This window comes from Bufo bufo, chromosome 1 (genome assembly GCF_905171765.1).
Source record: "Bufo bufo chromosome 1, aBufBuf1.1, whole genome shotgun sequence".
NCBI classification, from domain to species: Eukaryota; Metazoa; Chordata; class Amphibia; order Anura; family Bufonidae; genus Bufo; species Bufo bufo.
Window position 1 is genome coordinate 137,813,011 of NC_053389.1, and position 14,903 is coordinate 137,827,913.

General features: G+C 39.1%; 1 protein-coding gene across 1 annotated transcript in view; it reads left to right on the forward strand.

Annotated features, from left to right (window-relative positions):
- CAMTA1 (calmodulin binding transcription activator 1) overlaps positions 1-14,903 on the forward strand; it is a 1,602,965-nt gene that overhangs the window by 1,267,387 nt on the left and 320,675 nt on the right. Inside the window, exon 6 of the mRNA XM_040424166.1 lies at positions 13,287-13,440. Coding sequence (XP_040280100.1) covers positions 13,287-13,440 — 154 coding nt within the window. The remainder of the gene's footprint in view (positions 1-13,286; positions 13,441-14,903) is intronic.

A 14,903-nucleotide genomic window follows, 5' to 3' on the forward strand; every position in this document is an offset into this window, starting at 1 on the left:
ACAGATCACATCATGAATCATGATGTGATCTGTGACTTTACATAGGTCTGATATCACTATGAGCTGTACCAAATGACAAACTGGTATGTCTGAATATTAAATGCTACCCAAGCTAGTTTTAGTAAATGTAAAATGAAGTGCAAATGGGTGGGCGGGGTTCAAGGCATGACCAGCACCCAGGACCCATGAAGCATTTTCATTAGCCCTGCCCTGACAACGAGGGCCAAGTTCTTTCATGGATGCCACAAAGCAGGGAAAACCTATTCTGAACTTGCCCAGCAAAATACCATTTGTGCTTATTCCTCAGCCCGACCCTGCCAGCATGTGACACATCACTCAATAAACAAGACAATTTCAGTCTAATTAATACTCCCTGTGAAATTTTGAGGCAGAGTTCAAGTACCGCAGCTCTTCCTGGCAGTGTATCATGATGTAAGTGTGCATTTCAATTACATTGTTTCCAGGGTGACTTGATTGTCATTTAATTAGTGTGTTCAATATCTTTCGACAACACCTTGGGCAGCATTTAATCTATCAAGACGATATTACCGGAGTAGTTCAAGGGAAAATAAATATTTATCCAAGGAAAAGTCTTATAGGTTTAGATTTCTGGTATTGTTCCCATCATTCAGTTGTACCAGTGAGTGTTAGATCTCCTCACAGACCTGAAAAGCTAGGGGAGTTTGTATAATTCTGCATATATTTTGTCCAGTGCACTATACAGGAAGGATTCACCCACTCTGTCCCTGTTAGGACGCACAATCCTGTCTAATATTAAGTTGTTGAACCTGATCAGATTTGAACACAGGGCCATGCTATACCACATTATCATATCTAAAAGGGTTGCCTCATCTGGACATTTATGGCATATCCAAAAGGAAATGCTATAAATGTCCGATAGGTGCTGGTCCCACCAATTTTTGGAAGTCCCATGGAAGTGAATGGAGAAAGAAGTGCATGCACAGCCTCCTCTCACAGTGGAAACAGGGCTCAGTGTGGGTTCTAGAGGTGGCACCTAGAAAATATTTGTGGCATATCTTGTGGATAGGCCTAGAATGTCTGGCTAGGAAAACCTGTTAAATTGGTTACAAGGAACAAAGAGTAATGGCAAGAGGGTGTGCATATTTGTTGCTTTAATCTATCCAAAATAAAAAGTGAAACATCCTTGCAAATAGGCTTGTTTAAAATTCGACAATTTTGTGTCTGCAGCTCCTATGCTAACCGTTGTATTTCTGTGGAACCAACTGCGAGCCCTGCAATCAAATCTCACAGATCTGCCTATGAGTAGCATGAAGAGTGGATAGAGAAGTGGAGTTCTGTCCAGAATCTTTTGTTCAGATGTAGAGGGTAATGCTATGTCTTACCTGGTCATTGCCCCTGCAAAATTCCTGAACTTATTGAAATTGGTTTTATCTGCCTTTATAGCCGGTAAAGTCATTTCATGGCATGTCTCAGCGGGCACTGAGGGTTCCTGCATACTGTATTACAGCCATGCAACCCAGCAGGTGCCTGCAAACTGATCAAACAAATTGATCTTTCCTGCAAAGCGCTTCGATCTGTGAATGTGCAGCCCTATAATTACAGCCATTTCCCGCCATGTTCCTATTGACATGGCTATCCTATAGCGATATCATCAAACCCGATGAGGCTGACAGTCTTTGTTGTTTTCACGCTTTTTGGCTATGTGTACTGCCAAGTGCTTTGATCGAGCAGCCATCCACTGGAGCAATTATTTGTAACAGGAAAATTTCCAATCTAAAGAAGACTAATTATTCCAGAGAAACGGTAAATGACATAAAAGGAATCACAAAGATCAGCAGAAGAATACAGTTCTAACCAAAGAGGGAAATGTGTCCAATCAGCAGGAAAATACAATTCTAACTATAGAAGGAGAGCTTGTGTACATTTAGCTCCCACTCACTTAGATGACACTTACTGCACTGGTGGACTGATGGCTAAAAGGCTGGAGCTAGTGACATCACCATATTGGTGACATCAGAGACAACAGGCTGAGTGATGATAGTTGTCAGTTGGACCTAATAGCTCTGTAGGTGAGAAGGGAGCCATTGTCTTCTGTTGGGCCCTTTGATATTACCCAGGGTTTATGATGACTGACATTTTATAGACATAAAGAATGAGGTATGCTCCTTGGCAAAAACACATAGATCTATCTGCCGGCAGTCCCATCAGAAGAGTTAAACCTCAGGTCACCTTCCTAAGTACATGAATGGGGTAAGGAAACAGGTACTAGGTCCTCCTATTCCAAAAGATGGTGGAGGATGACAGTATGAGTAAGAAGCTGGGGCCCCATCATGTTGTTCTTTTTTTCCTAGCCACATCAGCTCTATGTATAGCTCCAAACCAAAAGGGAGACCTGTGCTCTTATATATTTAAAACTATGGGAAATAGAGAGGACAATGAGTTTCAAGCATCAGCCTCAGTTTTCAGACTTTGTCATTTAGTAGATTGGCAGTAAGAGTTAGGAAAACTGGTGTCTGGCAATGGTCCAGGAAGACAGCTGTAAGGAGAAGTTGTCTGAAAAGACTTCTCTGTCAATCACAAGGCCACCATACACATTTGAATATTGTCAGCCAAACCTATAATTTTTGGCAGGACCTGACAAAATCTAATATGCATGGGAAGCTCTCAACTCTGCCCCGACAGATGATGTTGGGGGAGAGAAGGATCAGGTGGTTTGAACTTTTTAGATTCTTTTGTTCTCCCAGAAGTTAAGCTGCTGCCAAAGGTGCCTGTCAGAAGCCTTCCCTCTCTCCCCACTGAAAATGCATACGTGGGCAGTGACCCAGTGGATCACTGTAAAGGATTACTTTATTGCTGGAGTTAACTTGATGCTAAGGAGTTAAATGTGATTTGTTGTCGAGAGAGAGTGGCTAGTTAGCAGAGCTAGAGGCGATATATGTATGAGTATGTGTGAGCTCCTAAGGTGTAGGCCTGGAGAGAAGCCTGGTCCAGGGAATCTTCATCCTTGAGGCTGAATGATGCCAGAGAACAACTTAACCGAGAGACTACCCCTAAGGGAAAGAATGGTTGTGAACCACTTCAGAGGCCATGCCTGGAAAGACAGTAAGGTATCACTCATTTCTGGGAATAGGACATTACTGCTTGTGGAAAAGCTACAGTATATTGCCTCAGGGTCCACTTTGAGATGGACTTGCCATCTGGATCTAAGATCTGCATCCAGCAACTGGGAATTGCAGAAAGAGTTCATGAAAATGGAATTGCATGCCTGTGGTTATTTGGAAAGATTGCAAAATGTACTTAAAATCAGACTCATGGAGGATTACTACCATCATTACCACATATACACAGCTATTGGGAGAACACTACTCTGTAATACTTTTTGGAACTGTACATATTGCTGCTACCTGTACCACAACTCCCATTATCTATTCAGTAATAAGAGATTGTATTTATTGCAACCAAAGGGGAATGGTCATTGACTTCACCATCATCTGTAGGTTCCTACCTACCTCTGCTTTCTTGCCTTGCATCCCATCACTACACACATCTAACATCAAGCGCACTGGAGCCACCATCAGGCAGAAGCCCCAGTACCAGGGTGTGTCCGTCCATTCACTGCATGGCCCCCAGGGAGCATTGAAGTGAGGATAGCCACCATGAACCACCACCACTCCTATCAGTGTCATAACTACCACTCGCCTCTCCCCCTGCAGCTCACTACACACGCTCGTCTAAACTTAGCATTTATATGTGTATAGAGGGAGATAGTTGTTGACTATAAGAGTGTTCAACCAACACTATGGAGGTTTATGGGCACCATTAGAGCCAAGGAACTCATTGCCATACAGAGAAGAGATGCCCCATACCAAATATCATAATGGCCCACTTGTTATGGTGCTATGGTCTTCCAGAATAATATAGGGGGTCATTTATTATGTTATACGCCAATTTTTGGCGTATATCTGTTGCCGATTTGGTCAAAAGGGGGGTTTGCAGCCCAATCTGCGACTTTTCCCACTCTCACCCCAGGTCTAAAAAAGGAGCGTGGCGTAGAAGGGGAATGGGGCAGGCTGTCCAGCCGGTCTTATTTATCATTTTCGAAGCCTGTTTTAAGCGTAGAAAATTATCTAAATCTACACGACCAAGGAGGCTGGTGTAGATTTAGACAGGCGGTGAATGCACCTAAGTTATGTAGAGGCCGGTGCCTCTCCATAACTTTAGCGGATCCACCGCCAGTACAAGGGGTATTAAGACCATAGTCTAAAATGCCAGCCTTAATAAATGGTCCCAATACTTTTTGCTTCCTTTTTGGGACTTTTCCATGACCCTTAGGCCAACTCCTACCCTCTTGCCTCCTAACAATGCAGTTGCTCTGGCGAGGAGAGGCCTGCAAGGTTCTTCTCACCTGTAGCAAATTATTTGGGACCATCCAGAGTTTCCTCAGGGGTATCAAGTAGACAGCTACAGCTTCTGTAGGTTACGGCAAGATTTGCAGTGTTTGGGATGAACTTTCAAGCACAAGTGGCGTCTTCTTTTTTATTCAGATGTAATGACAAACAGTCATTTCGCAGCAGAGGAGATTCAATTTCAATTATTTGGTAAAAAACTATTTCCAAAATGACTAGCTATTGAAAAGAGACATCTATATTTCTGCAACCAGTAAGTGTCATTAGGCAACGGAAATAGCAGCTAATCAAATATTTTATTGTAATAGTACATCGGTAAAAGGCTGTTTGCCTAATGAAGGTCAATTGTGACCAAATCATTTGTACAGTTTCATAAGAGGCCATTTGATTGACTGTTAGCGCAAACACTGCACGAGTCAGGCAGCGGGTAAATCAAGACCTGACATTTCAAAGATATTTTAAAGGGCTTGTAAATTTCTTTTATATCAAGCTGACTACATTAAAAAGTCAATATGTAATATAAACCTTGTAGTGGTCTCTGTCCTTGACTCTCCCACTGTTGAAAATCTACAACCCCCAACATGTTTTCATAGTCAAAGGGAATCATGCTTTATTTGCATATACAGACAATGGCTTTGTTTTGTATTGTAGCCACTATTTTTCTTAAAGTAACCTCCCAACTGAAGGTGCAGCCATACTGGCTGTCATCTTTGAATTAAAGGGGTTGTACAGGTTTACAAAAAGAGTTTGCATTTCAGAAAGTGCACCACTCTTGTCCATGGTTTGTGTCTTGTATTGCAGCTTAGGCCAACTTCACTGGAATGACTCTAGACTGCAATACCAGACACATACCATGGATGAGAGTGGCACTGTTCTCAGTAACTGTCAATGCGCTATTGATTAAAGCCACCAATCAAATAATTCAAACTCACCTCCAAATTGGCCTTACTTTCTGTTGCCATTTTGAATAGAAAAAAAATCATCTGTAATTAAAGAAGAAATAAAACAAACCAAATTTTGGCTCCGGTCTTACAATATGGCTGATTCACTAATGTATGCACAATTTTTTAAATTTGGGTGGAAATCCAGTTTTATTATGTTGCTTATTGTTAATGCATGACTCAAAGGGGTTCCTCAGGATTTAACAATTGATGTCCAGCACCCCACCCCACCATTAGCTATTCAGGGATGACTCCAGCACTGCAAATAGGAACCATCCATATGGTTGCCACCTTTCTGAGCAAGAAGTACTGGCCAAGTTTACAAGGCAAAGCGTGTGGTTTTCGGAGCATGGCTTAACATGGGGTGTTTTTTGACATGAATGGTTTCTGAGATTTGCAGACATTTTTTTTAAACAATTTTGTTTGTCATGAAATAAAATGCATTTAATACTGTTTAATAAATGTTTACATTATGCTGTGCGCCCCCACATAGTATAATGCCCCCTTATGTGCCCCCAACACAGTATAAACCCTCTTATATGCCCCTCACATAATATAATGTCCCCTTATGTGTCCACAACATAGTTTAACACCCTCATAAATGGACCCCACATAGTATATTGTCCCCTTACATGTATCCTTAATGTACCCTTTTATGCTCCCACACAGTGCAATGCCCCCTTAAAAGCCCCCCAGGTAGTATAGTGCCTCTTTATGTGCCACCAGACAGTATAATGAGCTCTTATTTGGGCCCCACACACTATAATCTCCCTTATGTGGCTCCCACACAGTACAATCCCCCATTATGTGACGCTACATAGTATAGTGTCCCCTTATGTGCCCCAACGCAGTATAATATCATCTTTTGAATCCTCCACACAATATAATGTCTCCTTATGGGGAGACTGGCCATAGACCCTACAAGTAAATCGGTGGGCTTTCCTCTTGGCCACCAGCCAGGTACATAAAGATCTGATGCTCTCAGCATTAATTAATGTAGGCGGTATTTTGTGCTGCGCTGTAGTATCTGGTTCTGCTAGGGCGGTATTTTGTTCTGCACTGCGGTATTTATGGTGGTACAAAACATTCCTCACTTTTATTTAAAAAGTGGTCCTTACCTGTCCAGTGGCTACTAACCTGTGGCTCTTAAAAGGGAATGCTGTATATCATAGATATTGGAGATCACAATGATTATGCCCAGAAAACTGATATCCAATGCATGATGACACATTCAGAACAAAACTCAACCCTCTGGAACTTGTAGCTTGGGATGCATTTGTGCTAGTAGTGCAGAACTTCCTTGGGAACAGACAAGCTGCAAACTATGCTGAATTAGTAGACAACATGCTTACAGCATATGAACAACTTGGCTGCCGAATGTCACTGTAAGTGCATTTCTTACATTCCCATCTTGACTTTTTCCCACCCAATTTGGGACATGTAAGTGACGAACATGGAGAGCGGTCCCATAAAGATATTTCTACAATGGAGAACAGGTATCAAGGCCGCTGGAATCCCAACATGATGAGGGACTACTGCTGGTTTCTGCAACGGGAAAATATGACCGTTCACAAACGCAAAAGTAGATGCCTAAAGCACTTTTAACAGTACTGGGCCTTGCTCAATTAAGACTTTTAAACTGAAAAACAAGACTTTTTAAAATTTTGTTATTCCATTACATTTTCATACACTGTTTACTACGCAAACTCTGATGTAGATCAGGTAATTGTTGGAGTAAAACTCGTTCTATTCAAAATGATTCAATGCTTTCCAAGTTCTTAATGTATTTAGGCATACTTATGCATAGCAAAGTTTTGTGACGTTTTGCGACTTCGGATTTGTAATCCGCACACTCGATTTAGTATAGGACAAATGGTTTTTGCCCAGTAGCAGACGAAAAGTTTTTTTATAGTTGTGTGGTGTAATTGGGACATCCAGTGGCAAAACAACCTGTGGTCAGATTATTATCTGGAGAACCTTTTATTAAAAAAATGTATTGTCCTAAATGGAAGACCCAAGTGCTTGTAATATTGAATTATATGTTGCTGTGTATATAGTAAATCTGTTGCTCTTCAATATGCTAGTTCAGCATGTAGGATATACCAGTGTTCTTAGAAGTATTCAATCTACTTGCCATTTATATTAAAAAGGCGCTATCCTTACCGGGGAGAACAAGCGACATGAGCTTGTGCTGCCTTAGGAAATAACAATGAATCAAAATGCCTTAACTGATTACAGAACACATTTCTTGCGGTAATGTACCATCCAGGACTTCAAATAGCAGCCATTTGCACATACGTCGTTTTGGAGATTGACGTGTAATAGTGCAGGCATTCCGCTTAGGGTTAATGTATATAATAAGGGTTTTCCTCTGTTAAACAGATTTTTACCATTTTAAGAGAACCATAGAATCCACAAGTCTATAATGCTTTTAAAGAGGACGAATAATAATAATAATAATATATTTTTTATATATTATGTACACTGATGTTTTGTGTTTAAAGGGAGTCTGTCGCCAGGAACTTAACTGTTAAACCAGGCACAGTACCTTTTACATAGGACACAGTATTGTAGTAGTTATAAGCTTTTACATAGGGGGCACTATTATAGTAGTTATATTCTTGTACATAGGAGCAGTATTATAGTAGTTATATTCTTGTACATAGGAGCAGTATTATAGTAGTTGTATTCTTGTACATAGGAGGCAGTATTATAGTAGTTATATTCTTGTACATATGAGCAGTATTATAGTAGTTACAGTATATTCTTGTATATAAGTGGAAGTATTATGGTAGTTATATTTCTGTACATAGAGGGCAACATTATAGTAGTTATATTCTTGTACATCGGGGCGGTATTATAGTATCTACATTCTTGTACATAGGGGTGGTATTAAAGTAGTTATATTCTTGTATATAGGTGGCATTATTATAGCAGTTATATTACTGTACATAGGAGCATTATTATAGTACCGGGTAGTTATTTTCTTGAACATAGGTGAAAATATTATAGTAGTTATATTCTTCTACATAGGAGCAGTATTATAGTAGTTATATTCTTGTACATAGGAGGCAGTATTGTAGTAGTTATATTCTTGTACATAGAAAGCAATATTATAGTAGTTACAGTATATTCTTGTATATAAGTGGAAGTATTATGGTAGTTATATTTCTGTACATAGAGGGCAATATTATAGTAGTTATATTCTTGTACATCGGGGCGGTATTATAGTATCTACATTCTTGTACATAGGGGTGGTATTAAAGTAGTTATATTCTTGTATATAGGTGGCATTATTATAGTAGTTATATTACTGTACATAGGAGCATTATTATAGTACCGGGTAGTTATATTCTTGAACATAGGTGGCAATATTATAGTAGTTATATTCTTCTACATAGGAGCAGTATTCTAGTAGCTATATTCTTGTACAGTACATAGGAGGCAGTATTACAGTACTTGCATTCTTCTACATAGGAGGCAGTATTATAGTAGTAATTTTCTTGTACATATGGGTGGTATTATAGTAGTTATATTGTTGCACATAAGGGGCAGAATTATAGTAGTAAGATTCTTGTACAGAGGAGGCAGTATTATAGTAGTTATATTGTTGTACAATACATTAGAAGCAGTAGATGTCATACCATATTTTTATATATGTTTTTTCTCTTTTTTTTATTTATAAATTGGTATCGTAGTAGCACACTGGTAAACCAGCTGGGCTATAGATGTCATAAGTGTATGTTTTGTGCCTCACAGTTTCCATAGAAACCCGTAAGTATAAATTATTATTGCTTTAGCCTATTTAAAAGGATTTATTCAGGAAAAGTAAACATTATTCTGGTGTTTGCACTAATGAAGCCTGTGTCAGTGGGACATAATTGTGGCAGATCACTATTTTCGTTAAAAAGTTGGAATTGGGGAATTAAGATAAGTGGGTATTGCGGGATTAGATGAAAGTAATAATTATCTATAATTTGAGCTAAGAATTTGGAGAGAAGTAATTCTGAAAATGATGAGGTTGGTTTCATTAGTGACATTAAATCAAGGCCACGCAATGAACTTTTGGAAGTGCCTCCTCTTCATCTATTGTAAAAGTACTAGGGGTGTTTATTACAGACAGTTACATTCCAAAATGCTGAAAGAATGTCATTTTTCATCTTGTTATGAAATAGTTATACAATGTGGTATTATAATTGCAGATATTAGACTATTTGTTAACAAATGAGTGCCCTTTAAATTGTTAATAGATGCTCTGGAGAGCCCCTATACTAGCTCCCCCTATTCAATGTGAACCAGAATATGGCTTATCCTCTTTATCAGTGCTGTAATATTAACAGCAGTGGGGGAGGGGTGACTTCAGAAGTATGCTACTATTCTCTCCATCAACTAATGAGTAGGAGGATGGAAGAAATAAACATAATGTTCTTTTTGGCTTATGGATGCGTGATGGAGTGGATGATTTTTTCATTTTTGTTTTAAGTTGGGTATTTTTTTAGAGACAATACACGTTTGATTTGGGAAAGAAGAAAAAGCCATTGGAGGTGTGAATCTCATGGGACCACCCTTGAGCACATATATATATATATATATACAGTACAGACCAAAAGTTTGGACACACCTTCTCATTTCTTGCCATAATACCAATTCTAACAGTCTATTCATTAGGACTATCAGCTGTGTATCCACCTGATTTCTCCTCAACGCAATTGATGGTCCCAACCCCATTTATAAGGCAAGAAATCCCACTTATTAAACCTGACAGGGCACACCTGTGAAGTGAAAACCATTTCAGGGGACTACCTCTTGAAGCTCATCAAGAGAATGCCAAGAGTGTGCAAAGCAGTAATCAAAGCAAAAGGTGGCTACTTTGAAGAACCTAGAATATGACATATTTTCAGTTGTTTCACACTTGTTTGTTATGTATATAATTCCACATGTGTTAATTCATAGTTTTGATGCCTTCAGTGTGAATCTACAATTTTCATAGTCATGAAAATAAAGAAAACTCTTTGAATGAGAAGGTGTGTCCAAACTTTTGGTCTGTACTGTGGATATATATATATATATATATATATATATACACACTCACCTAAAGAATTATTAGGAACACCATATTAATACGGTGTTGGACCCCCTTTTGCCTTCAGAACTGCCTTAATTCTACGTCGCATTGATTCCACAAGGTGCTGATAGCATTCTTTAGAAATGTTGGCCCATATTGATAGGATAGCATCTTGCAGTTGATGGAGATTTGAGGGATGCACATCCAGGGCACGAAGCTCCCGTTCCACCACATCCCAAAGATGCTCTATTGGGTTGAGATCTGGTGACTGTGGGGGCCATTTTAGTACAGTGAACTCATTGTCATGTTCAAGAAACCAATTTGAAATGATTCGAGCTTTGTGACATGGTGCATTATCCTGCTGGAAGTCGCCATCAGAGGATGGATACATGTTCTCATTCTGTTTACGCCAAATTCGGACTCTACCATTTGAATGTCTCAACAGAAATAGAGACTCATCAGACCAGGCAACATTTTTCCAGTCTTCAACAGTCCAATTTTGGTGAGCTCGTGCAAATTGTAGCCTCTTTTTCCTATTTTTAGTGGAGATGAGTGGTACCCGGTGGGGTCTTCTGCTGTTGTAGCCCATCCGCCTCAAGGTTGTGCGTGTTGTGGCTTCACAAATGCTTTGCTGCATACCTCGGTTGTAACGAGTGGTTATTTCAGTCAACGTTGCTCTTCTTTCAGCTTGAATCAGTCGGCCCATTCTCCTCTGACCTCTAGCATCCACAAGGCATTTTTGCCCACAGGACTGCCGCATACTGGATGTTTTTCCCTTTTCACACCATTCTTTGTAAACCCTAGAAATGGTTGTGCGTGAAAATCCCAGTAACTGAGCAGCTTGTGAAATACTCAGACCGGCCCGTCTGGCACCAACAACCATGCCACGCTCAAAATTGCTTAAATCACCTTTCTTTCCCATTCTGGCATTCAGTTTGGAGTTCAGGAGATTGTCTTGACCAGGACTACCCCCCTAAATGCATTGAAGCAACTGCCATGTGATTGGTTGACTAGATAATTGCATTAATGAGAAATAGAACAGGTGTTCCTAATAATTCTTTAGGTGAGTGTATATATGTGTATATATATATATATATATATATATATATATATATATATATATACACACAGTGGTCCCTCAAGTTACAATATTAATTGGTTCCAGGATGACCATTGTATGTTGAAACCATTGTAACCTGAGTAATCGGTTCCAAAGCCCAAAAATGTCATCCAAGATAAGAGAGGATAAAAATTTTGGAAATATAAGCAGATAACTAAAAGAGAGAAAGCAAGTGCTTACATACAACAGTCAGGAAACGCTGCTAACCAGCAACTAACACAGCTATTTCACCAGAGAAGTTGGCCTTGATTGGATCTGAGTCTGAGACATTGTAAGTCTGGTTTCAACTTAAGATGGGTCAGAAAAGTCTATTGTATGTTGAAACCATTGTATCCTGAGGCCATTGTATTTTGAGGGATCACTATATATATATATATATATATATATATATATATATATATATATATATATATATATTACAAACACTTTATATATCACATTTAAATATATAAGATTCAAAATAAGATACATTTTCTATGTTGATCCCGAAAAGTAAAAAAAATCTTCATGCCGTTCTTTGTTAATCTAGAATAAAATAAAAAATTTGGAGTGTTTAGGGTCCTCCATGAGTTGTTTTTTTTTTTCTAATATGACAGGTGAGTTCAGTGTATTACAGAATGTTTCTGGGATGATAAAAGTAAGAGTAACTATCGGATGTCCCAGCAAACTGAAGGTTTAACCAGAACCAGAACATACAGGTACAGTAGGCAGAAGCTGCCTGGAGAAATATCCTGCTCATAAATACAAAAATCGAACAAGTAAAAAAATAGGTTAGTTCAAGGGGCACCAGGACGGAGTTGACAATTCTTTGGTGCAGAGGTAGTGGTAAACAGCCACCAGGGAGCTACATCCAAGGACATCACTCTATAATCCTCAGAAGCCGTCTCAAACAAAGAGAATTGCATCCATGCCCCATAAATCTTTGACCTGCTGATCAAAATCCTCTTGGGACAAGCAGTCCTATGATATGTGAGAAGGTTGCACTTGTGGACATTTTCAATTGAACCAACAGAAAGAAAAAAAAATCATAGGGGACACTTAGGCAGGTGCATGGTAAACCTCAAAATTACCAACAGAATATTCTCAGATGGTGACTCACAGGGTTTTAGGGGGTTATAAGCACCCTGTCACACCAACCTCCTTTATCCAGGAAAGCTTATCACTTTTGACATGTTAGAATGAATGTACAATTAGGGTCACACCTGGAAATCCCATCCAAGGGCTTCATTGGAAATTCAGTGCATTTTGGGGAATTGATAGAAAATGTCACCTTCTCTAAGACTAAAAGACAATTAAAGACAAGGCACTAGGCATCAACACTCTGTATGCTATATGTATGTTTAGACATTCATTTCTGAGAGTACTTGGCTCAGGTTCCATGATCAGGGACCATTATCCATCCCACATGAAGATCCCATTCCATAAAGATCTGGTAACTCATGGTTCTAGCATACATTTGGAACAAATTATTGATCATATTTGGTGTCCTTCAGAAACTCTCCAAAAGTGTCAATGGATATTATATTATAAAATATATTTTCAGCACTGGTTTCACATTCCTTGTATTGTTCTTCTTATCTCCTACAAGAATAAACCTTCATAGAGATCTTTAGAAAACTTTTGGGGTGTACTACCAACCACACTGGTCATTGTTGATGTGATTAAATGTAAATTAATTTGCTAACTTCCTGACTTTCCTTTTCCATATGGTACATTAATATCATGGATGGAATTTCTTTAAGGTAACATCTCCTTTGTTTCTATTTTTACAGAATCCTGACATTGTATTGGTCCATTACTTGAATGTCCCAGCCATAGAGGATTGTGGGAAGCCGTGTGGTCCTATTCTTTGTTCAATCAACACAGACAAGAAGGAATGGGCAAAGTGGACAAAGGAAGAACTTATAGGACAGCTGAAACCTATGTGTAAGTAGTACTTTAGAGAAAAAGTCTCCATGCTGGTGTGCTGGAAGCTATAGTTTTGCAACAACTGGCTACAGGTTGCAAGTCAGTCTGGTATCACTTTGTATACATGTCTATACAGAGAACCATAATTAAAGGGGTTTTCTGGAATTGGAAAAATTAGATTAAATGATGGAAATGTAATTAAATTAAATGGAATCAGCCCATTTGATGCCAACACTCCATTGGTCCCAAACATTTTTGGTTATTTTTCCTACATTTGTAATGCCTCATGCCATAATTGGCTGCAGCAGTCAAATGGATCTACAGTAGCTTACAGCTGCAGGAAATTCAAAAAGACCAGCAGAGACAAACTATCAGGTGAATAACATTTTTTATGCCATTTTCTCACTTTTTCCTGTCTTGGTAACTCCCTTCAAAGGGGTCATCAAGGATTAGATGAATATGACTCCTTTATTCCAAATAAATTGCCAGACCTGTCCACAGGTTCTATGTGCTGTTGAAGGTCAGACCCATTTACTTTAATGGAGCTGAGCTCCAAATCCAGACACAACTCGTGTACATTTTTCTAATCCTGAACAACTCCTTTACTGAACTTTTTTTCTGCACACAGGACATAAAAGAATTTGGCATACTATCCCTTTAAAACTCTTTTAGTATGTATATATGAATATTTTTACGCTCTATAAAGTTTCATGTTTTAAAAATGTTTTCAAACACTAAAATTGCCATATTGATGATTTAATAATCATGCTCATTGAAATCCTCTTCGAACTCGGCTTCATACCTTGTCTGGGATCGGGAACGCTCCACTGGCTTTCAGAGCACAAACAGGAACAGCGAACTGAATGTTAATGCTGATGGCAAACTAACATGCAGAGAAGCGCAGCTCTTCTGCCCACTACCTGCTAGAACAATGTCACAAAAATCTGGAATAAATTAGATTCCAAGTTAACTTAATCATTTCATTTTGAAAGCAGAAAGAAAATTCATAGCTTTGGACCTATTATTAAATTAGATTTAACAGAATCGGTTACCCCTGGGGCACCAATACTTTATTGTTTTATATACTATAGGTTTTTGCAAGAGCTTCTGATTAATTAGTGCCTTAGTAAAGTTTACTAGAAGTTTGCTAAAGGAGTTGTCCAGAAGCCCAAAAAAAGTATTTGCAAAAATATAAAAGGGGTTGTTCAGGGTTTTACTATTGATGGCCTGTCCTCAGGATAGGCCATCAATATCTGATTGGCAAGGGTACGGTTTCCTGCGCCCCCACAGTTTGGAGGCCAGAACTACTGTACACAGCCCCATCTATTGTGTTTCGGAGGGAGTTCGTTTTCATTCACTTTTCATTTACTATGCAGTAGACAGCTGTGTACTTCCAGCGCTGCAGCTACTGCAGAACAGCTGATTGTCAGGGGTATGGGGTGTCCTACGGATGTTCATGGCCTATTCTGAGGATAGCCCAG